At 39.4% G+C, this 26,424-nt stretch overlaps 1 protein-coding gene across 2 annotated transcripts in view; it reads right to left on the minus strand.

Annotated features, from left to right (window-relative positions):
- kctd16b (potassium channel tetramerization domain containing 16b) overlaps positions 1-26,424 on the minus strand; it is a 425,600-nt gene that overhangs the window by 149,121 nt on the left and 250,055 nt on the right. Inside the window, exon 2 of one of the 2 annotated variants that reach the window (XM_039775242.1) lies at positions 5,401-9,120. The exons of the other annotated variant lie outside the window; for it this stretch is intronic. Within the exon in view, the coding sequence (XP_039631176.1) occupies positions 8,669-9,120 (452 nt within the window). The 3' untranslated portion in view covers positions 5,401-8,668. Of the gene's footprint in view, positions 1-5,400; positions 9,121-26,424 lie in introns of those variants that run through there. 2 annotated transcript variants of the gene reach the window in all.

The raw sequence follows: 26,424 nt of genomic DNA on the forward strand, positions 1-26,424 counted from the left end.
AACTGTTTTACACACTGCATATAGCGATTCACTTCCGCGAGAAACATGCCTCTATGAACAGTCAACGTGGCTCAGAGCTGCATGTGGACTCTACGACAGACGAACATAAATGACGTTGTTTTTCCTGTGTCATCGCGTCTGAGTTGGTGGGCGTGGTTCTGCGAGTTGTCGTCGTATCAAATGGTCTTAGAGTTGGTTGGCGTGGCTCCTTCCTGCGTGTGCCATGGGCGTCTCACTTGTCGGCAGCATAGTGAATCCACACCCCTTCCGCCGTGCTTTCCATGGTTGTCCGTGCTTTCCATGGTTGTCTTGCCTTAGTGAATTATATATATAGATTATCATTCATGGTGGCTCCGAAATCTGTACTAACCCACCTACTTTCTCTGCTGTTCTTGTATTGGCTTTCTGTGGTGGAGATCTGCACCATCACCTCCTGATCAAAGCACCATGAAGTCCCTGCACTGATGTATTGAAGGCCAGAGGACCACATGACCATCATCATCTAATTCTTCCACGTGAAGACTAAAAACCACGAGGACTGATTGAGATCATTTGTATTAGGTAGAATGTCCAGTGGGGGTTAGGTGGTCTTGTGGCCTCAAAACCCTTGCAGATTTTTTTTTGTTTTCTTATTCTGTCCTCCTGGCCATCAACCTTATTTTTTTCTTTGTTATTTAGTTTTGCCTAATCTTATTTTTATATTTATTTATAAACTTTACTTTCTTCATCTTGTAAAGCACTTTGAGCTACATCAATTGTATGACAGCATTTGTGAATAAGACGCTTTATGGGTGCCTGACCCGGCACTGAGGCATGTATGCAAATAACAAGGCTTTTTATTTTTCTTCACCTGTGGGGCACGTCTTCCCAGTGAACCCCACAGGCAATACACAGTCCCAAAGCACTTAAAACACAGCACAACAAATCCTCCCAGGCAACCTCGTCCTCTTCCTCCCAATTCTGGCCCCGAGTGGTGGTTGCTGGTTCTTTTTATGTCCCTCCTGGAAGTGCTCCCGGTGCTTGCTCACCTGTTGCGAATTGCACTCCCGGGTGGGACCAAAGATTAGACCAGCTGGGCTCAGTGATCCATGCCGTGCCCCCTGGTGGCCACCCCAGATCCCCACAGCGTTGTGGAGATCTCCATCTCCCATGGAACCCTGCGGGAAACTGAGGCACCATCGTCAACCAGGGAGGCTGCCACCAAGGGTCCCGGGGGGCGTACTGAAGAGCCCATGGCTGCTCCCCTGGAATATAAGCAGAAGAGGCGTCCTGGCCGGGCATGGGACTCGGCCGCCTGCCACAACGTGTTATATGAATATTTGTTGTTGTTAAAGAAAAAAGAAACAATTAAGAAATGTGAGTCTTAAAAGGCATGTTAATTAAATGTAAGGCAAAAGAGATTAATTAGCAGCAATAAAGGTCAGTAATTAAGAAAGTGGTTAGAATGAAAACCTGCAGCCACAGTAGCTCTCTGGGACTGGAGTTGAAGACTCCTGAGGGCAAAAAATAAATACATAAATAAACACATGAGCTCATCAGAGAGAATTAACTTAATATCACAAGCAATAGTGCCACACAGGTAAAATTGAATTCAACCCTAAGGGGATGTTCAAACTTCCAGAATTGTGACACAAATGAAAGAATTATAGTAGAACTGACCTTACCGTGTGAAGAAGGCCATGAAGAGGTAGAAGAACAGAAGGCCAGCAGAAACTGACAGTTGGTAAATGACTGCAAGAACACAGGATGACAAACCTGACTGTTTCCAGTGGAGGTGGACTGTTGAGGATTTCCCACACAGTCTGCATGGAGTCTACTGACTAGGATGGGAGTAAGAAGCCAGGACAGAAGAACAACAGTCTTGTCATAGAGGGCCTCCTGTCGGCTCTGGTATAAGATGGTGGTGATGAGCTGGAAGGCAGCTGGAGAGGATCAGTAACCTTGGACCGACTGCTGACCCACCAACTGGAAAGTATCATGATTGGGGTCAAAACACTCAAAGTTGGGCACAACCTGATGACCTCTTTTCCTGGCCAAGGCTACAACTAGATTAGCCAAGAGTAGACTAGTTTGGAGGGGATTCCAGAGATGTATGAAAATCTGAATAAGGACAGGGATATTGGAGTAATATCCTATGTATGTTGTAAGCAATTGCAACATTAAAATGTTCATCACTTTTGGCATTACATTTGCTTTTTGAATATGTATGATGGTGGTGGGTATATAAAGGTACTACCTAAAGTCAAATTTGTTTCCTTTGTAAAGAAACTGATTATGGTGCTTTCTGAAAAACACAAAGATTAAAATTGATTAATAATTCACTAGACAACAAAGATTTTGCTTCCTGAGCACTTTTTGACATATCTTTTGAATTTTAGTCTGTTAATGACTAAAATCACCTTTACATTTTTCTATCACATACCGTTTTATTTCATTCGGCTATTTTTTTGATTTCCTCTCGTATCATATGCATTGCAAAGACTACATCTGTGGTGATCTAAAATAGTAGCTACTAGGAATACAGCTTTGATATACCAATGTACTGCCGTTTCATTTGCAATTGGGACCACCATACTAAAGTGTCTCATTACACCATAAAGAACAGACTGCTCCATAAGCATTTGGTTTGTGTGTCTGTTGTGTGTTTACTTGTCGACAAAACAAAGAAATTGTTCCATCTTCTTCAAATAAGATAAGGACTGATGGGACAAGAGGAAACTGCATGCAAAGATGTTTGTAACTACAGAGTACCAAACTATGTCCAATTGGTTGAGGCATACAAAACCATAAAGTGCAACATGTCTTTAATGGTTAATTCTCTGCATTCACATTTGGGCTTATTTTCTGATAAACTTTGTGCAGTCAGTGATGAATATGGTGAAAGGCTTCACCAGGACATAGCAACCATAGAAATGTGGCATTGTTGCAAGTGGAATCTATCAATAAAGGCCAAGTATTGGTTGACACTGAAACGAGAAGCCTCAGATGTCAAGTATGACCGAAAATCAGCAGTCAAATATTTTAGCTCAATTGAACTGATACAAGGTGTCAGCAATGTAATTTCATGTTTCTCCAAATTCCTATGTGATACAGTTAAACTGAATTTACTCTACCAGAATCACTAAACTTTTTCAGGAACCAAAACATTTGAAAAAATGTGTTGTCTAGTGTAATAAAAAAATCACATTGTATGAGGGGCATTCCTAAACAAATGATTTGATTGACGTTTCACTACTATTGTAGTCTGTGATTTCATAGCTGGATAAAAACAGTAAGTATTCAGAAAGCTCCATCTCTTCCCAATCTTGAATCAAGGTTCAAGATCCCTGTTAAAAAGTGGAATGCATCATAATATTAATTATTCTGTGTAATATTGTTCTTCACGGATATCCAAATACATGGCAACTTTTTGTAAATTAATAATGTGAAGAGGGATGTATACATTTCAGGGGCATGGCCATTAGTCTGAGTTTATTCTTCACCTGTGAGTTTTCCTTTATTCTTCACCCAAATGCTGTAATCCTTTGTATTATGCTTTTATTTATAATTGGTGTAAAACCAATTCATAATTTGAAAAAGCATGGCAATGGTACAAGGGTATAGCCACACAGATTTTTTTTGTTTCCTTATTACAGTTCTCCTACAATAGCTCTACTTTTCTTTTGATTCAGGGTTCAAGTTCCCTGTTAAAAAGTCAAATGCACCATGGTATGCATTTGTCTCAGTAACTGATGGATGTCTAGAGCACACAAGTCTACTGTGAAATGTACTACAAGGGGGAACTCCAAAATTCCCAAAATCAGTCAATAGCACAGGAGTAGGGTGTAGTAATTGAATATGCCACTAGGAAGTATATGCCTACAGTAGGGATAATCAGTCCACCCAATGACATCGTGCTGAATGATTTAGTTTTCTTCTGTTATTTTCTTGAGTAAAAGCACACTTGTTTTGTTAAACCTTTTGTGAAAGTGTTTATTTGATATTTGGACTTCAGTCATTATACATTATACACTTCATGTCAACTTTTTGTCAAATATTATTATAACATGAAAAATGTTTGTTTTAGTTATGTGTTTAACATTTCTTGCCTTGCATTTCCTGTCATCCTACATTTACCCAGATCGTTGTAGACATGGAACACACATGAAATGTATGTGTTCCAAATACCGATATATGATTTACCCTGTACCAGCGCATGCTCCCCAACCTGACCTGATACAATTCCAGGTACCTCACACCCAAGTAAACAGAGTTGAGCTGGGAGAACATCAGCTGCATCAGTGGGTGAAATGGGATAGCAGGCAATTTAAACTGGCCTGGCATTACGACTTTTTTTGTAGGCTTCAGGGATTCTAGTGTTAAGTGCGCACTTCTGGTGTTTAATCTACAGTCACGCAGGAAACTTGTGCGATTTGTTTTTTCTCCAAGCCATCAAGGCAAATTTTCACTAGAAAATATTAACAGATCTTTTCAAATTTGACAGACTCGTTTATAAAGAGTTTGTTCCAAGTGGACAGACTGTTAATCAGCAACATTATACTGAACTCTATGGAAAAGCACCAGGAAACAACATTTAGAGAAGTGATCCCAGCAAAAATGGATTCTGCACCATGACAACACACCTGCACACACTGTGTTACAAAGCATTTTTGACCAAAAAAAGATCTTGCTCCTTGTGGCTTCTTTTTTGTTCCTGAAATCAGCACGGTAAATGAAATTCAGGAAAAAACTCAGAGGCTATAGACATGGTAACAAAGATGAGTTCCAGGAATGGGAGAAGTACAATGAATCTCAAGGGGAATATTTTGAAAGTTAATAAATGACAATTGCTCTCAAAGTTTTAAAATAAAGTTGGTTTTTTAAGAAATTCAGGAGTTTTTGGGTTCCACCTCATATTAAAAATTGATTAATAGTGTGTCATGCGCATGGGAGACAATTTAAGGTCTCAGATGATGATAATTTTTCACCAATCCAAGGGAGTGATCCTGCATGATAACGTTCTCTCTTTTCATTCCCCTGCAGCTTGGAAGGTTGACAGCTCTCCTCCAACAATGTAATTTCTAGTGTCCATCCACTTGGACCTGCTTCTTCCTGCTCGGCTGCCATACGTCCGGAAGACCCTTCATCTTGTGCAGTCTGAATAGGACTCCAGTCTGAGAAGACTCAGTTTTGCATTTTCACACGCTTTATTTTGATTTTAGTCTGTTTCAGTTATACAAGTTTTGCCCTCTGTTTACCTTTTTACAAGTTTAAAAAGGCATGGCAGGTGCACAAGGGGCATAACCACACAGTTGATCATAGAGTGTAGCATGCAGTTTGTTTCATGGGTGTCCAAAATAATTAAGACTTATGCTATAAAAATAAAAATGAATCCATTCATTGATTTAAATGAGCTCTTGCTTTGGTATATATATATATCTTTTAATTTAAGTTTTACTTGCTCACTTATTTATAATATAGTTACAGTTGTGTTTACATACATCAGTGCATCATCGTGCGATTACAGAACAAATCACTTTTTAACAACTTAAGTGAAATGTATCCACACAACCACACATATAAAATACTATAAAGTCTCAAAAAACTCATATTTACACTCTCTCAAAAGACAACACATTTTAATGTTTAATAGCACTTAAGAAATGCACTCTTTCATTTTTTTGTTTTTCTTTTGTACGGATAAAATTACAAACTTTATTCTTTGTCATCTTCTTAGTACTTAAATATTATGACTTTTTGATAACTCCAACCACTGTATCTAAAGGCATTCATTCTACTGGAGAAATGGTCTCCTTTACCCTCAAGAGAAATGATACACAATAGAGAAACATTTTCGGACACTTTTGTGCTTTTTCAGTTTGATAACATTACAGAAACTGACTAAATAGACTGCGTAGATATAGCGCCATCTCTTCTGTGCTCATTGTGCTGTATACCAACATTTAAAAGTTCTGGAAACCTGCTGACTAACAGCTTGTGCCAAGGTAATTGTGCCAGCCACAGTGTTTTCATGTTGTCGTTCAGTGATGTGAGCAATGAAGTCAGGGAGATGCTTGAGCTCTTAATTTGGAGAGCTGGAGGCCATTTTATTAAGTTAAAATTCAGATTATTTTTAAGACAGACCAGCTTGTAGAAGTTGGCTAAATAGCTCATTAGTTGTGGTGATGTTGCCTCCAGTCACTGTATGTGCCGAAGAAGCCTGAAGAAAAAATTGCATGAAGCCCTCAAGTCCTCAAGACAGTGTCACACTCAAAGGTGAAGAAGCTTCCCAAACCTAATTACCTAAGCCAGAACTTCTGGTATTTTGTGCAGATTTGTCTAAAATCTATTTGTAAGTGGCAGTAGTTTTATGTGATGGAGATACTGTCTTCTAAAATGTGTTCCTTCCTTAAGTGTCCAGATTGAGTCTACGTCTACTTGGAGATGCTCGACCACGGCAGTTCAAATGCCAAAATTAGCAGATTTTCCACTCACACCATAGTTAAAATCACAGTTGGATTGTTGCACCAGTTTTGAAGAAAAAAAGTAGAATTAAATCATTTGGCAGCCCCCTAATAGCAACCCTTCCCTCCTGCTGCTGATTTGCTCTGGCAGCTTTGAATAATATCTTTTTGGATTAATGAAAAACACTGTTGACACTGTCCACATGGTATCAGGCTGTAAAGGCAGTGGAAATAATTACTTTAGCATTAATTAAACATTTGTGGACCAGAATTTGCCTTCAGTCTTCAGGATGCATTTTTTATTCTCTTCCATTGAACAAAATGATTGGTCAATGTTGTGTACGAATTTTATAAAGAATGTCCTCTCAGAAATTCACTGTCAGTAGTTTTTGTGGTAATGCCTCCATCGTTTTGACTGCTGCCGTCTCTCTTAAATGTATATTATAATCCTAACAATGTGAGGCAGTGCCGTGTATTTTTAATCACCCAAAATGACCTCATTTAATAGTAAAATGTACAAAACGCCCTGACACTCTAACAAGCTCCAGGGTTTTTCCTGCTTCATGTGAAATGCATCACCTTCCTTCAGCTCACTAAGTGAATACATTGAACAAGTGAGAGATGTCAGGATGTAGTCAGGGGACTGAGGCCTGTACTACCGAGTAGGATGTGCTACAGGTAACAAGGTGCCAGCTATTGGATTTAAAAGAGGCTGAATAACATATCTAGCAATGACTGGGATGGTGCTCTTTCAGGTCAGGGTTGAACTTCAGGGGCAGTCAGCATTGCCACATGCTATGGATGTGAATGTGTGCTTGACGTTCCTCCTCTTCCTCCTCCTCTTAACACCTTGGAATGCACTTGTATCAGTAATCTGTGTGCCAGATATGCAACTGGGGGTCCTTGGTATTAAACTAACATAAAATACAAGAACCACGTCATCTGCAGCACAGAATCTGTGTAAACACAAAACTAGGACTGGTCAAGTGGATTGGTGCTGGTTCCCCACATTCAAAATTCATCCAAGTCAGGGAGATACCTGACTGATTGGCAAATTTATAAGATGAATCCATCTCTGATATTGCTGTTGGTCTTCTTGATTTGAGATCTCAATAAAGTCTTCTGCAGTGTCTACCTGGGATGTATGTTGGTACTCTCATTCTGCCTTGTCTCTTGCATTCTGTTACATTATAACCTTAACATCTGATTGTGTTTTTGGAAAATGGAAGCTTCTGAATGTGGCACAGAGTACTTTGCCTCTTTCCTAACTGTATTTTCAAAAATTGGCTACTGAGACATTGGAGTCAAAATAGGGAAGTTTCGCTGTCTGCTCAACCAAATCAGCTCTGAGATGAAAAGAAGATGAAAGCACTGAAAGCACCTTTTGTGTCTGAGGAATTCTGCACTTTAATAATTTAGAATGTGGCCACTGTTGTATTCATCTCAAACCCAAAATAGTTGTATAGAAAGCAGAAATAGCACTTTGACTGTTGCACTTATTGTGGACACGGTATGCATTTGGAGACAGATCTGCTTCTACCTCTGCTGACACAGAACAAAAAAAGCGAGGATGACTGCTCTCAAAATGTCATTGAATGTTTTACCTGGCAGGCACCCTCCCAGGCATTAGCTCCTCCCTTGCACCTGACATTTCCCAAAATAGGCTCCGCCTCTCCACAGTCCAGATTTAAAATAAACAGGTTAAGAAAACACTTGGATGTGCTAATTAGTCTGCTTATTGTTTCATAAAGTGGTGTGAGTTGGAAAAAAATTACTTCTTGGTAATGTGAATCAGTCCTAGATAAATAAAACATATTGTTATTATTATTACTGTGGCACTTCTATATTCCGATATTTCTTTTTTAACATGCAACGGAGGAAGGAGAAAAAGGACAAAAGAACAAAAAAGAAATGCTCAAACAATACCAAATTAGCTATAGAACGAGGAAATCAGGAACGCCTCATGTAAACTTGCACACATCTAATGTGCTTTGTAGTGCTACACATGGATCATTGAACCAAGATATTAATGCCACCCAGTGTGCTTTCATGTGTAACAAGATACCCTGTGAGTGTAACTTCACGGTGAGCATTCCAGATCCATGGATAAATGTTACTATGAATATAAGCTTGGCTGAGGCAGTAGCATTTAGACATAAGTATATGTCAATATACGATCATACTTTTCTACTTGTTTTTCTTTATTTTTTGTTGTTTTCTTTCTTTTAAAGGTGATATTTCCTCAAAAGATCGGATTGCCATATGTGTTTTCTGTCTGGAAACCTGTCTGGAATCTTGATTTTGCGGAAATCTTCGATACACTTCTCCAGCTCTTCCTCAACGGTCAGCTTTTCCTTCATGGGTTTCTTTTTACAGATGTTGGATTCTCGGGAGCTACTGGTGAGAGTCCTCAGCAAGTCACTCTTTCGACGAAGCTCAGACTGCTGTAGCTGCTGCACGGGACCCTTTTTGAGCGGCCGGTCGAGAGTCTGTATGTTGGACTGGCGGGTGACGGGGCCACAGATGACGGTCTCCTGCGGAGAGCTTGCCTCCGACTGGCTCTCTGAGCTGGAGGTCGAGAGCTCATTGAAAGAGGTGCCACTCTCCCCTTCTCTGTCTCCTTTGTTGTTCTTGCAGCAGCAGTCACAGTGAGGTGATATCCATCGAGAAGGACCACCTGAAACAAGAAAAACAAATGCAGTTAGTGAGCTGTATGTCTGGGTGAGGGGAACAAAATGAATTAATATAACAATACAGTAATAAAGAAATCATTTTTGAATAAAGACAAACCTCAATGCTTGTTGTTTATATTTCTGTATGAGACAGGAAAACAAGAAACAGAATTCTATATGAGGTCCAATTTTAGATTCATCCGGAAGTACAGCTCGTGGTCAACTAGGCTAATGCAATTTAGATGCAGTAATCCTGGACGAATCAGCATACTATTAATCCATTGAGTGAGCAGAACGGTGTTCATTAGTACAGTAGGCATTGGTCAGAACCAAATAGACCTAGTAGAAGGTTGGGGAGATTTACTACGAAATATTTAATAAGTGACAATTATTCAAAGATGAATAACAAATTGGTCAACTGGTGTAAGAATGTTCAATTCCTTTTTTCATATCCTTTTACCCTTTGGGTGAGGCCATGGGGGAGTTGGTTTACAGAACATTTTTCTTTTACCTCAAATTTACATTATTATTTATATTACCTTGGTGTATAGTACACATTAATAGGTAGTGAATGTCAGGAGCAGGTCTGCAAGCCATTTGGCTGTAGTTGAAATCCTTTGAGGACCTAAACGTATTACCTGAATGTTCTAATATTGATTTATTAATTTCCCATAGTCCTCCAGTCATTTCCAGTACCCTCTTATTCAAACACAGACTAGTGAGCGACTAGTCCCAACAGAAAGCAGGGAAGCAAGGAGAAGCATCTATTTCTAAAGCCACACATTGATGTCATCGCAGTTTTGGGACAGCAGTTTTCGGGAGGAATTTTACATATGCAGGACAGAATTTTTATATGCAGAGAAAGAAAAGAAATTATGAATCGTGATTGAATCAACTATTTAGTGATCCAAGCAACTATAGGCCCGAAAGCTTAACGTTCATCACAAGTAAATTAACATATGACAGGAACAGGAGTTTTACTGACCAGTCAACATGGGGTCAGATGAGGAAGGTCATGTTTTACCAACATGCTGGAATTCTATGAGGAAGCAACAAAAGAATTTGATTTGAGTGGCGCATATGATATTTTTTAACTTGATTTTCAGAAGGCATTTGACAACATACTACATGAAAGATTAGTGGTCAAGCTAAAACTAGTGGGAATTCAAGGCATGGTGTGTAGGTCCGTGCAGAATTGGCTAAAATACAGGAGGCAGGGGGTTACAGTGCAAGAAACCTCATTCGGATTGGGGGATATTAAGAGTGGTGTCCCTTAGAGGTCAATGCTTGGCCGCTGCTGTTTTATTTTTAATATATATAAATGATTTGGATAGGAATATAAATAATAAGCTGGATTCCATTAAATCATTAGAGAGGTACTTGGAGAGCATACAGGCTTGGGCAGATTTGTGGCAGATGAAATTTAATGTCAGTAAATGTAAAGTATTACATGTAGGGAGTAAAAATGTTAGGTTTGAATATACAATGAGAGGTCTGAAAATTGAAAGTACACCTTATGAGAAGGATTTAGGAGTCAAAGTGGACTCATCACCATCAACTGCCAGACAATGTTTAGAAGGCATTAAGAAGGATAACAGAATGTTAGGTTATATAGCGCCTTGATATGTAGAATGAAAGTCAAAGGAAATTATACTCAAGCTTTATAATGGACTGGTGAGGCCTCATCTAGAGTACTATGTACAGTTTTGCTCTCCAGGCTACACAAAAGACATAGAAGTGCTAGAAAAAGTCCAGAGAAGAGCACTAGGCTAATTCTAGGGGTACAGGCGGTGAATTAATAGGAAAGACTAAAAGAGCTGAGCTTTTTCAGTTTAAGCAAAAGGAGATTAAAAGGAGACATGATGCAAGTGTTTAAAATTATGAAAGGAATCTGTCCAGTGTATCAAGATCGTTACTTTATAATTATTAAGGGTACATATTGCAGAAACATTAGGCAGTTTTTCTTCACACACAGAGCCATAGACACATTGGATTAGCTGCCAAGTAGTGTGGTGGACAGTAGGACTTCAGGGACCTTTAAAACTACACTTGATGTAATTTTTGAGGAATTAAGTTGATAGGAATATCAAGTTTTGTTGGGCCGAATGGTCTGTCCTTGTCAAGATTGTTCTAATGTTCAAATGCCGAGGCTATGTATGCAGTTTTGAAAAAATATATAATAGTAAAACTGTTAGTTTTGCACATATTAAACTGACTCTTACATTTTGTTGGGTGTAAAGTTTATATTATAGAGAATGTGGTAGTGTTCACACTAAACCCTAACCACAACAACCCCTAACATTTGTTCTAAACGTACCATCCTAAAACTGATATGAAGTTTTGTCTTAAACGTACACTGACATATGTTGCAGTAGCTCTGCAAATAAATGGTATTAGGAAGAAGCTCTGTGATGGATGACAATTAGTTACAGAACACGTTCAGGAAACTGAATGACCAATCAACCAATCAATCAAACCTTTATTTTATATGCTAAGGTTCTTTTCACCTGTCAGGTTTTCCTGCCTCAAATTGCTCCCACAGCACATCTGCCATTTGATAGCCAGTCTTGCCCTTTGCAAGAGTGACAAACCACCATTTTAACTGGTTGAACCAAATGAGGATCCCATTGGCTCAAGTCAATAATGGGACTTTTGATGGCGATGTTGTCTGTTTTCTTCAGCATATTTACACCAGTTGACCTCTGCATAGGTTGAAATCTTGTTAGCAAAAGCTCCTGGCAGGGAACTTTTCCCATTTGGGCAAATACTGCCCTGAACAAATGGTAGAAAGCATCTACTGAAAGTAAAAAGGGTTTGATAAAATCAGGATTAGCCAACACCCCATTAAAATCAAAGCAGCTTTATTATCATTAAATGAATGCTGACAATCAGGTGTCTAAATGTTAGCTAACAGTCACCATTTTCTTTTCCCCTTTCCCTTGTTGAACCCTTTAGTGCCCAGGTGTAGGTTTAAAAAATTGAAATAAGCCTGAAATGGAGGCAAAGGCCCTTGCTGTCAAAAGCCTGATTAGTCCTTTGAGGTGCTGGTGTTCTCCTTTATCTCGAGTGACTAATTGGGCTGTTTGACAGCATGGATGTCATTCTGTAGAAGCCTAGCTCCACTTAATCTCTGCTACACATGCTCCATCCCAAGGCACTTTACACAGCTAACATGATTACAATAGAGCATTACAATGTTTAGGACAACAAAAATAAAAGCTGCAGAGTAGGTAAAGCAAGAATTCGGCAGTAAGGATATGCCTAGGAGGAGAAGGGAATAATGCACTGTGGTAACTGAATTTTAAAATGAAATGAAAAGACACTGTAGCTCAGCAAGGGACGAGATAGCCCATCTCGAAAAACAGATGCAAAAAAATTAGGAGCTTTGAAGTGCCCACTGCAGTAGATATAGCCTTACTAATAGATCTAGAGTGGCAAATTTCAGAAGCCAAAAAAGGTGGGTGCCCACCACTGTCTTCTGGACAATGTTAACAGTTGGGAGGATGTGGATATATACTCCATAAACACAACCCTTCTTGATTCTGTGTCTCTAATACAGGTGCATCGATCAGATCACATATAACTGACGGACTTATTCCGGACGGACATTGGGACAACTCTAAATTAGAATAATTTATATGTTTAAAGGAAAATTCCACCCAAAAATGATATATTTTATATGTTACTTACTGTACTTTGTAGTGCTGGCTTAAAAAATTGCAATATCATTTTTCATGCAGAATGGGGAGAAAATAGTTTATAACATAATAGACACCAATAGTGACTAAATACTATACAATGACAAACGATGAGAAAAACATCCATGGAAAAAAGAAAAAAAATCCAGTGTTGCTTATGTTGCATAATCAACAAGACAGATATCCAGTCCTATGCTCAAAATGTGCAAAACACATGCATTTTTGACAAAATATTGTGTTATTCTTGTGAAAATGTTTCTTTGCTATTTGGACTTCAGGCTTCATACATTATATAGTTTATGCCTACATTTTGTCATCTACTACTAGAATATAAAAAACGTTTCTGTTTTAACAGAAATTTACACAGATTACTGTAGAAACGGAACAGACATGAAATGCGTGTGTTCCAAACAACGATCTATTATTTCCACTCTAAAACTCCACTTCACTCCCAGATACTCAATCAAGCTGAAGTTCGTGCACGTTCTAAATTGGTGGGGGGATGGAATAGCCGGCTGCTCCTAGCTTCTCTTTATCAGCACATTTAGAAGACAAAGGGCGCTGGCGGAGAGGTGTGAAGGGATTTAAGAAGCAGTTTAAGGTGGGACGGAATTACGAGTTTTTTCGTAGGCTCTGGTAATTCTAGTGTTAAACAGCCATTTATAGAATAATCTGTGCATATCACAAAACACAAAACTAAAGCATCATGGGAGTCACTTTTTGAAATAAAGACAGGACTCTTGACCAAAGAAAGAGGGGGAGTGGGTGGGGGGAATTCAGTTTTAAAAGTCAATCCCATGAGGCATTAGTTTCATGTTTATGATATGTGTGGATTATTAACGAAAGTAAGTATTTAAAAACATTTTAGCAAAAAAATCTGTGTTTTTCTTGTTTTGAGCATAAGCATGTTTATTACATTTTTTCTTTATAGTTAATTTGTGAAAAACTGTTCTTTTGTTTGTGGATTAGGTTTTCTGTGATTTTATTAGATGGGTTTTATTAGATGGTTATTAAAGTATCATGAAAAAGTACCAAGTATAACAGGTAAAAAAATATCATTTTTGGGTTTAATATTCCTTTAAGACAAATGATAACTGGATAAGCACAATATTCCAATAATGAGCAAGAATAAAACTAGTTGCAAGATTTCATGACCTTCATAAAAACTAGAACAGAAAGCGAAGAGGAAACAACGGCTGCTAGTGGAAAAGCTGCATGTGGAAAAGTTACAGGCACGCCGATCGCGTTGGTGGTACTTCACCTGTCTGCACGGAGTACACTGTGGGTTGATCCGGTGATCACTTTAAGCAGATGGCATGCCCTGTGTATTGTTTAAATGTGTCTTTCTATCACATTCGTGTGAATATTTTGTGCAAATGCATGAGTGATGATCAATACGCTGCCATTCACTCTACTTTCTCATTTGCAACAGAGCCACAGTGTAGTGTACAGAGCAGCCTTGAAGAGGCATAACAGCACTATCAAAGGCACGCAGCACCCCCAAATGAATTCATTATTCCTATTCCAGTGCCCACACGAATGTTCACCAAGGTTTGTATAGACAGGCTTTCAGCTTAATGAGCTAGCTAGCAGCAAATCTTGGATGTCACATAGGTTTATGCAAGGTAAGCAGCATGGACAGGTGCTGCTGGTGACAGCTTTGAAAGTTAATTGTAGAGTTTTATAAATGATGTGTACATCAGGAAATAATGGTGGGGCAGGGAGATAACATGAAAGATGCTAAATGAATATATGCTAAAATTGCCTGATGATTTGTAATTTGCAGCTAAATAAATAAAGGTAATGCTCCGGGGTTGGCTTCTGCTTCTGGACAGACTTGAATTGGAATAACTGGGTTAAGAAAGAATTCCAGGTTCCTGTCCAAGCATCTCCCAAGTTGGGGTTTGTATATTTTCCCTGTGTCCACATGAATTTCCTCCCTAAGACCTAAGATATGCAGGTTAGATGGCCTGGCAATACTAAATTATCCTGAGTGTGTGTGTGTGTGTGTATGTTGTGACAACTCTAAAAGGCTTAGCAGGCAATCAGCCTGACACAGACAGATGCAAGAGGCACACTTATAAAAGCAAAGGCTTTTTATTTGGTTTCTTCACTTGTGGGCAATGCCCACAAGCCACCACATAGTCACAAAGCACAAAGAGCACACCTTAAACACAATACTCTCTTTCCTTTTCTCTTCTCCATTTCCTTTCTCCTCCACAGCAAGCTTCGTCTCCCTCCTGCTGACTCTGTCTCCCCGAATACTGTCTGCTGGCTCCATTTATACAGTATGTTACCTAGAAGTGCTCCATGTGCTTGATGACCTACTTCTAGCAGCACTTCTGGTTGTGGTGAAAGGATCGCCATTACGGGCTCTGGGGCAGCTGCAATGCCCCCAGATGCCAACAGGGCTGTATCCAACTCCATCTCCCCTGCGAGAGTCTGAGGCACCACTGCCAGCCAGGGGTGCTGCCATCTAGCATATAGCAGGGAGGTAATGCTCTGTCCACACTTGCTCCCCCGGTCCATCCAAGGAAGAGGCAAGAATCTTGGGCGTCTATGGCAATGTATTCACCCTGCGATGAACTGGTGGTCTGTCCAGAGATTTTTTTCTGGCCTTGTGCCCTATGCTTGCTGGGATAGACTCCAGCTTCTCAGCCACCCTGCTCAGGATAAAGTGAATTTAGAAGGTGTGTAGAGGGAGCCACATAGGGGGTTTTATTTGTGTGTATGTATGTCCTGTCGAGTGCTTGTTAAATATGAATAACAACACTGCTCACGCAGATCTGTTTATAAATTGCGGTCTGTGTCTTTAAACAGGTTTGCATGTTTGCGGAGGGGCTTGTGGAATTTGTAGTTTGCATTTTATAGGCACTGCATAGTTAAAACCGGAAGAGAAGGATGTGGCGGGACTTTTTGTTTGTTCCATTTTCCAATCGACTTCATCATCAGCAGCACCTAAACCTTTTATTAACTGGGCATTTGTAGTTGAGAAGGATGGTGCTCAGCCACCAGATTGAAGGACTGAGGTGGGTTCTTTTTCTTCCCAAACCAGTCCCCTAATGCTCTTTTAGAAGAGGTGCGCCGCCGAAGACTATTCTTCTGGACTCTGGTGTTTACTATCCAACTTCTGGGAAGCAGCTTAGTAAAAGGGAGTATTCCACCACATCTTTCCTTCCTTTAACCATTTTTTACAATTTCCAATCCACTTTCATTGCCTACAGTGTACACTTTTTCCAGGACTGTTAATATCGTTGTATGGATGTTTGTTTATGGTGTATGTTTGGTACTTTTCTTATTATTTTTCTTTACTGTGTTTGTAAGCACTTATTATAGCAAATCAGAAGTATTCAAATATTTGTTTGTTGGATGTGTTTAATCTATAAGTGCATTTTCCTGGGGTGTCGTTAATATTCAGGTATCAGAGTGGAAATACTATAAGGCTTAGATGTTGGCCTGATTCTGTCCGTCCCTCATATTAAAAGTGTAGTGGCTTCTTTGCTATGTAAATCTGTTGCCAACTTCCATGCTTTCTAGAAGTCAAGGGTTCACAACAGATGGATGGCAGTGGTGCTGGGTTATGTGGGTTAATACTGCAATGTGAAAAACAGGTTTCTTAAGAGCACAGGTGACAAGTCAAAATTCTGGAGTCATACAGCCAGCATACCAGATATGCAAAGTTTACTAACGCCTAAGTCCTTTCGAGGGTATCACTTGTCTTTAATCTCATTCTTTTATTTCCTGAATCTTCTTATTCTATTACTAGCCATCCCCGACAGCTCTGCCCACATAGTAGTGAAACACGACAGTGAGGTGGGCACTGCCCGGCTCCCCACTCCTGACATCATGCTTCCCCCTCCCCTCGGCCTGCAGTCTCTGTCTTAGATTAGTGGCAATATATCACTCCTACAAGTGAACTATGATTCTTAGCACGATGAAAGAAGTTGCAAAATCAACCAGAATGTTTAAACAAGTTGCATAAAAAAACCCGATCTAAATCCATTAAGGTCCCTCATGAAAAGCAGACATACATACATACATACATAAATACATACATCTATATATATAAAGGAGAGTTGGGATCCGAGAGACTGTGTTTGTGTGTTTGTGGAGGGATGGAGAGTTAAGGTGGGTGGGGGAGTCACGTGATCATCTCCCCTCCCATTCACATCATTTCATTCATTTCGCTCCGATCTGAGCTCCGCAGCTGACGCGGTCTTGCCGTTCTTTTTCCTTACTGTTTAGTCCTCTCTCCTTTACTGATTTACTGTTTACTAGATGCAGTACTTAGTGAATAGTATTTTTTCCTGTAGTGTTTCTACTTAGTGTTAGTGTTTAGTAGACATGGTGTGCCGGTGTTCCCGGCGGTGTTGCGGTTTACTGTTACTTTCTACTGTACTTCGTTTTTGTATTTTAGTGTTTAGTAGACTTTTACTTTATGTCATTTACTGTTGTTTTTTACTGTTGTTCCCGGCGGTGTTGCCGTTTTTCCCGTTTCTATTTTTTGTGCATGTTCACAAATTAGTCATAGAGAAAATTTATATATTTTGTCTCCAGGAGGACAAACCAAAAATGTTGTATGTAAAGAAGCTCAATAAGTCGCATGTAGATATATAATTATTCCAACTACAGCAACTGCAGCGAAGCGCACGAGGTCTGCTAGTACATACATAAATACATACATACGGACAGACAAACATTGTATTTTATACATATAGAGAGAAGAAGATACTGGGAATCTGGTGGCAATGGGGTGAAGACAAGAGGGCCAGGGCACCAACAGGACAACTGGGAGATTCCAAATAAGCTAACATGCTCATCTTTGGCACTCAATGACTCATTAGAGGTCAAAATGGGAGTTGTAAGGCAAACTAACTGCAATCATCTGAGATGTGTAAAGAAACTCATACTTACACGGGGAGAACCGGTCAACTCCACAAAAGCTGAACTCAAGTTCCGAAAGTTGCAAAGGACCAATACTAATGACTACGCCACCTCCATTACATTCATCTACTTCATGTTTAAATCACCACTCTTAATAATTACTTTTCCATCCATTCATTCTCAGCAGCCACATTGTACAGCTTGACCTAAATCACACTGCATATTAAAATGTTCTCAGCACTCTGCAGACAGCACGTGTGCCATGATGGAAGGGATGAGATGGGAATTCTGCCAGAATTACGAAATGTGAAAATCGAGGAATGTTCAACAACTCTTTTTTTGTGAATGAACATTAATATTGGCTTTAATTAAAAAGATGTTTGATTTTGTGGAATAGAGTCATGTTTCTTCACTCTTGTGAAATCTTTAGCTCATATGTAAATTGTGCCCTGCGGTCCTTTGCAGGACACCTCTAATAAATTTGCAATTCCGCCAACATGTAACCCAGTGAACTGGTACTTTTTTTTTTTTTTGACAGCCGCCTGACTGTGATAAGGATTAGTAGAGCTGGGAACATAACTGTATGATTAAAGCTGCCACACACAGTGATTCAATCTAAACTCCTATAGCTTTTTCAAAATACATTAGTTGCATAAATATCAGAGGAGTCTTCTCATGTTGGCATAAAAATAGCACATTTGTGCCTTCCAGCATTTCTGTGCACACTTTTGAAACCATACAATAGTTCACAAGAATACAAATCTGCACAATGGTACCTAGGGGTGATCCAGACTGAATGTGGGATCCTTTCTGTAAAGGCAATGACAGAGCTCTGCTCCGACCTCCCTTTGGCTGCTGAATGGCCATGGCTGACATCCAAAGTGTCTGTTTCTTTCTTGATTAATACATGTAAACCAGACACATTGCTATCAGGCTTTACTCCATTGTATGTCAAATCTCCTGGTTTCTTGTGCCTTGAACCTTTTCCTTTTCTTCTGAACCTTTGCACAAACCCTTTCAATGACAAATTTTGCTACAGCACTCTTAAACCTGCTTTAGGCCTTGACCTTTTTGTCAGCTTCTAAGCATGTTAATGCCTTTTCTTTAGACCCAATTGGCCTACAAAATGCTATGTCCATCAGTTACTTGTCTCATAAGTTTCAATCCACATGTGAACCAGTATCACTTTCTTCCCACACTGGGAATCTAATGTCTCAGAAGTCCATTTCACCTTCACCTTGCAGTAGCTCACAAAAGAAAATGTCAGAAAAGTCTACAGCTACCTGCCATAGTCCTCATGCCAATCAATGTGACAATATAAGAAACAAATGAACCTCTCAAGTCTTATCTGTCATGTTGCTCAACTATGCCACTGCAGGTCAAGGCGAGGATAAGTGCAAGAAACTGCCGCTACTTTAACGTGAAGCATCTTATTAGATCTTGTTTACTGTTGCAGAAGATGAAGATCACAGTGTTGAAGATGATTATTTGAACTGTTGTCATGTATGGCTGCGGAACCTGGGTGTAAATGACTAGGGAGAAGAAGCTATTGAAAAAATGGAAGCACAAGATCCATTGCAAAATTTATAAAGGTGTCCAGAAGAGTGGAGTGTGGAGGTTCCAGTCTAACATTGAATTCTACGAGCTGTAAGATGAGCTATCCATTCTGAGTGGAGATGAAGAATGTAAAGCTAGGTTAAATTGGCCACCTTGAACAGATGCTGGATGAGTAAGGTGTTGGAGCAGAAACTGACAGGACAATCACCAAAGAGGTGGTTCATTGATGTGGAAGATGATCTTTGCAGTCTTGAAGTTCGTGGCTGGATGTGGCACATCCAGGTTTGGGTCAGTTAGCAGAAAATTACTGACTCTGCATGAGCCGTAGTGTATGTTATGATGATAAGGATGATGTTAATGATGCTAATAATATATGGACTGGCAAATATTGTGTGCTTCCCTCTACTTTACCTAACCATCCACACACTTTCTAATCTGTGTATCCAGTTCAAGGTCATGGCCAGCAAGTATCTTTCACAGATGAATAGGGTTAAGCCTGGAGCCAGCCCTGGATACCATTCATTATAGAGCAAACACATTCTCACTCATACAAGGTCAATGTAATCCACTCAGATATATTAAGAACATGCAAACTCCATGCAACAGCGCTCAGGCTAGAATTTCACTCCAGGATTCTGAAGATGTGAGGTAGAAGACCTCACTGCCACTGAATAACTTTGCAACTCCCTCAAGTCAGGATTTAGTTGATACAACTTTGACAGCAATTCTAGCCTTGAGTCGGTGTGCACAGATTTCTATCAGCATTGCACATTTTTTCCGAATTCTTCTTTGATAAGCTGCTCAGGCTCTGTCAGGTTGCATGGAGATCATGAGTGAACACTTAGCCACTCCAGGACATTAACATTGCTGTCTTTAAGCCATTCCTGTGTAGCTTTGGCTTTATGCTTGGGTTTGTTGTCTATTTGGAAAACAAATGATCTCCCATGGCACATGTTTCTACTAGACTGAGTCAGGTTCTCCTCCAGAACTTCATTGGATTTTGCTGCACTCATTTTACCCTCTGAAGCCTTCTAGGGCTTGCTGCAGAGAAGTATCCCCACATCATGATGTTACCACCACCATGATTCACAGTGGGGATGATAATGTGCATAAAACATGGTGTTGAGTCTGCTAGCCAAAAAGCTCAATTTTGGTCTCATATGACCAGAGAACCTTCTTCTATCTGACTTTATAGTCCCTCATGAGCCTTCTGGTAAACAGTGCCTTCCTCTTTGCCTCTCTCTCATAAGGCTGTGACTGGTGAAGTACTTGGGCAACATTTTGTTGTGTGTACAGTCTCTCCAGTCTCAGCTACTGTAGCTTGTGACTTCTTGAGAGTTATCACAGGTCTCCTGATTGCCTCGCTCACTCATCTTCTCCTTGCACGATCACTCAGATTTTGTGGACAGCCTGCTCTAGAAATATTTATAGCTGTACCATGCCCTTTCCATTTCTTATGACGGATTTCACTAGACTCCAAAGAATGCTCAATGGCTTGGGTGTTGTTTTGTCGCCCTGACTTGTGCTTTTCAATCCCCTTCTCACTGAATTTCTTGGAGAGTTCTTTTGTCTTCATGGTGTAGGTTAGGTCATCATAATAACTCACAAGTTGACCCTTCCAGATAAGGTGTATTTAGACTATAGTCAAGTGAAACTCCTTGAATACAAACAAGCAATCTCCATTTACCTAATTCTGTGACTTCTTAAAGCCTCTTGGCTTCACCAGTGATGATTTAGATGTGTCACAGTAAACAGGGTGAATGCTTATGTGATGAATCGTTTTGTTTTTTATATTTGTAATTAATTTACCAAACGTTTCAGAAATCTGTTTTCTCTTTGAAACTAAAGAGTCTTTTTCTATTGATCAGCGTCAAAAAAGCCAAAGTAAATCCACTGTAATTCGATATTTTATAATAACGTGAAAAATTCGGAATGGGGGAATCCTTTTTATATGCACTGTATTTAATTATTTTTTGTGTAAAAATTTACCTTTATTCCATTTACCCATCATATTCACTTATTTGGTTTCTTACTTAATTCAAATCAGCAAACTACTTAAAATGCTACAAATAAACATAGACCATTGCTGCCATGTCTTCTGCAACTGAACACATTGGCTTTTCCAGTATACTGAATGGATGGTCTGCTTCTCTGTCTGGTGTTTCTATTCTGCAAGGTGTGTTAGCACAGCTCACATCGCCATTGCAAATCATTTAGAACACAGAAATGATTTTGACGAGAATGCAGCTCATTGCCTTTTGTCCACCTAATGTTTCCAAAATACTGCCATGATGATTGACTCACACTATAATCTGTATACTCTACTGAACTGCTGCCAACTTTCTGACTTCTAAGGTAGGACACTGGCGCCCAACGGTGGCTTGGGAGCTGTGTGTTTATCTGCAGTAACTGAAGTCGGCTGCCAGCATTGTTAGTCATGAATCAGCATACAGCAACACACAGAAGGGTAAAGGATTGATGGCGTCAGTGACTGACACTGTGTCCCCTGCATTTGAGACTTTTGATACTTATCAGTTCACTGGCAATATGTGAAACTGGGTAGATGAAGGTCCTTGAACATGCTCCAAGCAGCTTATTTAAAAGTAATAGCCCTGATGTAGGTACTTGATGTAAAATGGAATTCTGAAGGCTGTTCTGTACTATCAGCATTTGTTTTAATCTAATGAAAATCAGACTTTATACCGGACCTTTCAAAAATCACAGTCCTGATTCAAATATTACAGGCTGTTCTCAGAAGAGATACTTGATCTGCCTTCCTTGCAGATAAGCTCTGCTGATGGGAGGGAGTCAGTCTTTTAAACTAATGGGCTTTACACTCATTGTATGGTGGGTTTTCAGGAAGGTCAGTTAATTAGTCAATTAAATTTTATTTTATATTGCACAATTAGCAGCATTTATCTTCATATGATGCTTAAAAAGAAAAAAATAATATCAAGTATAAAAACTGTCAGGTACATTCAAATAAAAATATAAATAAAAATAAAAAAGTGTTACACTTCTAGATTCTGAGAGATCATTCAGCTATTGTCTCTATACGCATAATACAGTTTACGGAAATCCAAGATCTACCCAGCGGCATTGCTTGCAAAGCAGGAACCAGCACTAGATGGGATTACAGTTTGTTTTAATCATGTACACATTCACACTCACTAATATGGGACATGGGAAATACTTTAGTTTAGGTACTGCAAAAATGTAGCTACTATTTATTAACTCTTATGTGACAAAACTGTAACAAAGACTTCTGTTTTAATGACCCTTACAAACTATCAGTAAAGTGATCTGTACTACATCAATGAAAATTAGAAAAGGAGAACAGGCCTTAAACACACACATACACAAAAGGCCAATTCAGTCCTTCTTCACAAGCCTTGACCCTCTTGATAGGCCTAACCCGAAGCAGCCTAGCCCTAAGCTCAAATGCCTGAAAAAGCTCTTTTTGCATGCACTGGCCCAAATATGGGGCTAATTGTCCAGAATGATGAAATGAAAACCTTGAACCTCTGCTCTCAAGGATAACAAAAGCAAAGGTCCTTTACACTGTATTAATGAATTTATTTACAGAAACAGAAACAGTAAAAGACAAGGCAGGAAAAAGGACAATAAAAGGTTTTGGCCAAAAATCACAAACCTAAAGCAAACAACTTCAAATCAGAATCCAATAAACAGTAGTTTCAGTACGAAACAAGGGTTAAAGTTGTTATGATTCTGGTTTTTAAAACATTTCTTAACTTTATAAACATTTCTGAGCTCACATATTTTTCTCTGGCTTAGAACTACACAGAATTCCTTGCATCTTTGGTTTGCTACTGTAATTTTGTTTTAAATTTATCAATTTAAATTTTTATTATATTTTTGTTTATAATGCAATGCCATTTTGGTTTTCTAAGGGCACTGGCATTTTGGTGAACCATTGCCATGGTACAATGTACCATTGTGAGGAGAGTGTTACAGAAGTTACATTACATGATGTCATCCATATATAAGCCAGTGTCACATGTGGCCTAATTTCTAATTTATTGGATTCCCTCTGGAAGTCGTATATAAAATGAAAAGAAAATTTACTATCAGTTATGTTTCTGACCAAAACTACTATTTAAGTTTTGGTTTTATAGAAGGGTAAGCTTGGTTTGTTAGTTTTGTAGAAAAAAAAAACAAGTCTAGTTACGCTTTCTTAGCTGCTAAGAACCTATCAGAGCCATTATCAATTAGAAAGATACTCATAGAACAAGAGAATCTACAAACACTTTTTAGACACAATAAGGGAGTAAGCAGTTTAGGTGGAAGTGGGCAGTTCGTTCCACCATCCAGCAGCTGCATGAATGAAACTGCATTGAGCCTTGATGCCACATAGATGTGGTATCACCAGATGCCATTCATCAGTAGACCTACATGGGTGAGAATGATCATAGAACATCATGAATCCCTCTGTATCCATAGGTAAAGATCCACTGACTACTTGGTAGGTAAGCATCCTGGGTCTGAATTTAATGCATGCTGCAATAGGGAGCCAGAGGAGTGACCTGAAAAGAAAAGTGACATGTGTCCATCTTGGCTAGTTGATTACAAGACATGCCATTAGATTTTGAGTCATCTGCGTTTGCACGATAGAGCTTGTAGGTGCCCCTGCTAGTAAAGGGTTGCAGTATTCCAGACGCGACAAGACCAAAGCCTGCATCAGAAATTGTGCTGCATAATCCATCATATATGGTTTAATCTTGAGGATGTTATAAAGAGTGAATCTGCATTATTGACATACTGTATAGTTGCAATGTGGTCAGTGAAGGATTGCTGGTCATCAATCATCACTCCAAGGCCATGTACTGATATGTTAGGTGTTAGTGATAATGAGCCAAGCTTTGTGGAGCACAGTGAGCACAAGAATCTCAAACATTCCTCAGTGTATGTGTATTATTTTTATTGTAAATATTTGTTCTGTTCAGGGTTTGTTACTACCTTGCATCAATTACTTCCAAAATGGGCATCAGCCCCTCATAACCCTGAATTGGATTAAGCTGGTTGGATAGTTTAAGGTCTTTATATAGCTGTCAGACTCAACTACCTGTGGCCAGTTGCCAAATTAGAACACATCATTAATTTTGTCATGCATATTTAATAGGCCTTGCGCCCTGTGTTGGCTGGTATTGGCTCCAGCAGACCCCCGTGAACCTGTAGTTAGGATATAGCGGGTTGGATAATGGATGGATGGATATTTAATAACTTCAGCAAAGGGATATAGAGTAGCACTGGCCAGTGTCTGTGCATGTACTGTTGGCCTTTGTGGTCTAATGCCTAGTGCTGTAGTTTACCTAACTGTCTGCCTTCTGGGGTATCTATTTCACTTTCATTTCATATAATTTTAATATTCTAACTTATGTATCTAATCATCCACCCAGTAGAGCTCGGTAGGTTTACACAAAGACCCTAGGGGACAAGAACCAAAACTAAAGAGAGGCACCAGTTCATCACAGGGCACTATCCTGCACAATCTTCCATGAAACAAATTCAGATTTGCTAATCAGTCCAACATTCCTGTCTTGTGAATATGAGATAAAATCTGTAGAAAAAGATCTATTAAACATGGACAAAGTGTGCATATTCCACAAAGACATTGCAAGGGTTGGGAATCAACTCAAACTCCAGGGTTTGTAAGGCAACAGTGCTAGCAATTGGTGGGGTTTACACTTACAATAGATGGGGAAGTGGCTGGTATTCAGACTGTAAACCAAGAGGATGATGGGTTCAGTCTCCACAAATGATAGGACCTTTTAAGATGGCTCTTAATCTGCCAGTGCACACCTACAATGAATTTAAGTGAGTGCAATACAGTGAGGCTTGGGGTGTTATTCACAGTTGTCATAATAGTGTTTCCTTGTTTCTAATCAGTATTGTATGTAAATTAAAGATTGTAATGATTGCTAAAACAAAAGTGAAGTGTTAATGACATGACTATCCCAATAACCTTGTTATTAGTGTATTTGTGTAATTTATTTTGTGTTTACGCTGTGGATTGGCTTGCTTTGCTCTCACTGCCAGTCAAGCTGAACACAGCTGCAGTCACCAGATGGGCATTAAACTCATTATCCTTCAAATTCAATTTGCTCCCAACGAGCTGCTCCACAATAAATACACACATCGCAGCCTTCATTAGCTTTAGTGGCGTCTGTAAAAATTATACTTCAAAAGACATGTTTGTTGGGTTTTATCTGCGGTATTGAAAGTTTCAGCCACGAGATCAAAGTTATGAAAGGTGATTGTGAAAATGAAGAAATATAGTAGCAACAGGAAAACAAATCAAAGGGAGAGTGGTCCAAAACAGTGCTGTCTTCTCTAAGGACCAAGACTTCATTATAATTAGAGAGTTTATCAAAAAATGTCACTGCATGGATAAGGAAATTATCCTAGAGCTGGCTACATGGAAATAAAGTTCATGTAGAACAGGGAAAATCATAGGAAATCAGGTGGAGTTGAGGACAGTTCAGGAGAACTCAGGATAAAGTTGGGCTGCATGGACAGCAAGGCTATTTAATATTAGGCTCCATGAGATTAGAGTTCATCTGAAATTAGGCTGTGTGGACAGAGAAGGTTGTCAGACATCTAACTATATGGACAAAGCATTGACCAAAAATACTATTAAGTTAAAAAAAGATAATCAGAAATCAGGGAATATGCACAGAAAGGTCATCAGACATTTGGCAGCATGATTAGAGTGTTCATACTGAAAAATGGACTTCATGGGCAGAGATGGCAGCAGAAATTAGCCTGTGTGGAAGTCATCAGTAGTCCGGCTGCATGGACAGTGATACAGTCCCAAAATACTGCGGTATGGATGGTGTTTATTCAAAACTGAGCTGCGTTGACAGAGATATTCCTAGAATTAAGTCCGTGCGGACAGACAGATCATCAGAAGCTGGGCTGTGTGGTCAGAGAGTTCATCAGAAATCTGGAGACATGAGCATAGGGTGACAGAACTGATTTTCTTGTGGCATTTATAATTTCTGTAGCCAAGTTCCTTACTCATCTGTCCTTCAGTGTGTCAGCTATACATGGTGCAGATTATTCAGTTTCCACTACAAAAACCCAAATTCCATTTGTTTTGTGTTTGATCTCAGTAATTAAAGGAATGATATATTTTTATATGTTACTTGC

Source organism: Polypterus senegalus, chromosome 13, assembly GCF_016835505.1.
Source record: "Polypterus senegalus isolate Bchr_013 chromosome 13, ASM1683550v1, whole genome shotgun sequence".
Classification (NCBI taxonomy): Eukaryota; Metazoa; Chordata; class Cladistia; order Polypteriformes; family Polypteridae; genus Polypterus; species Polypterus senegalus.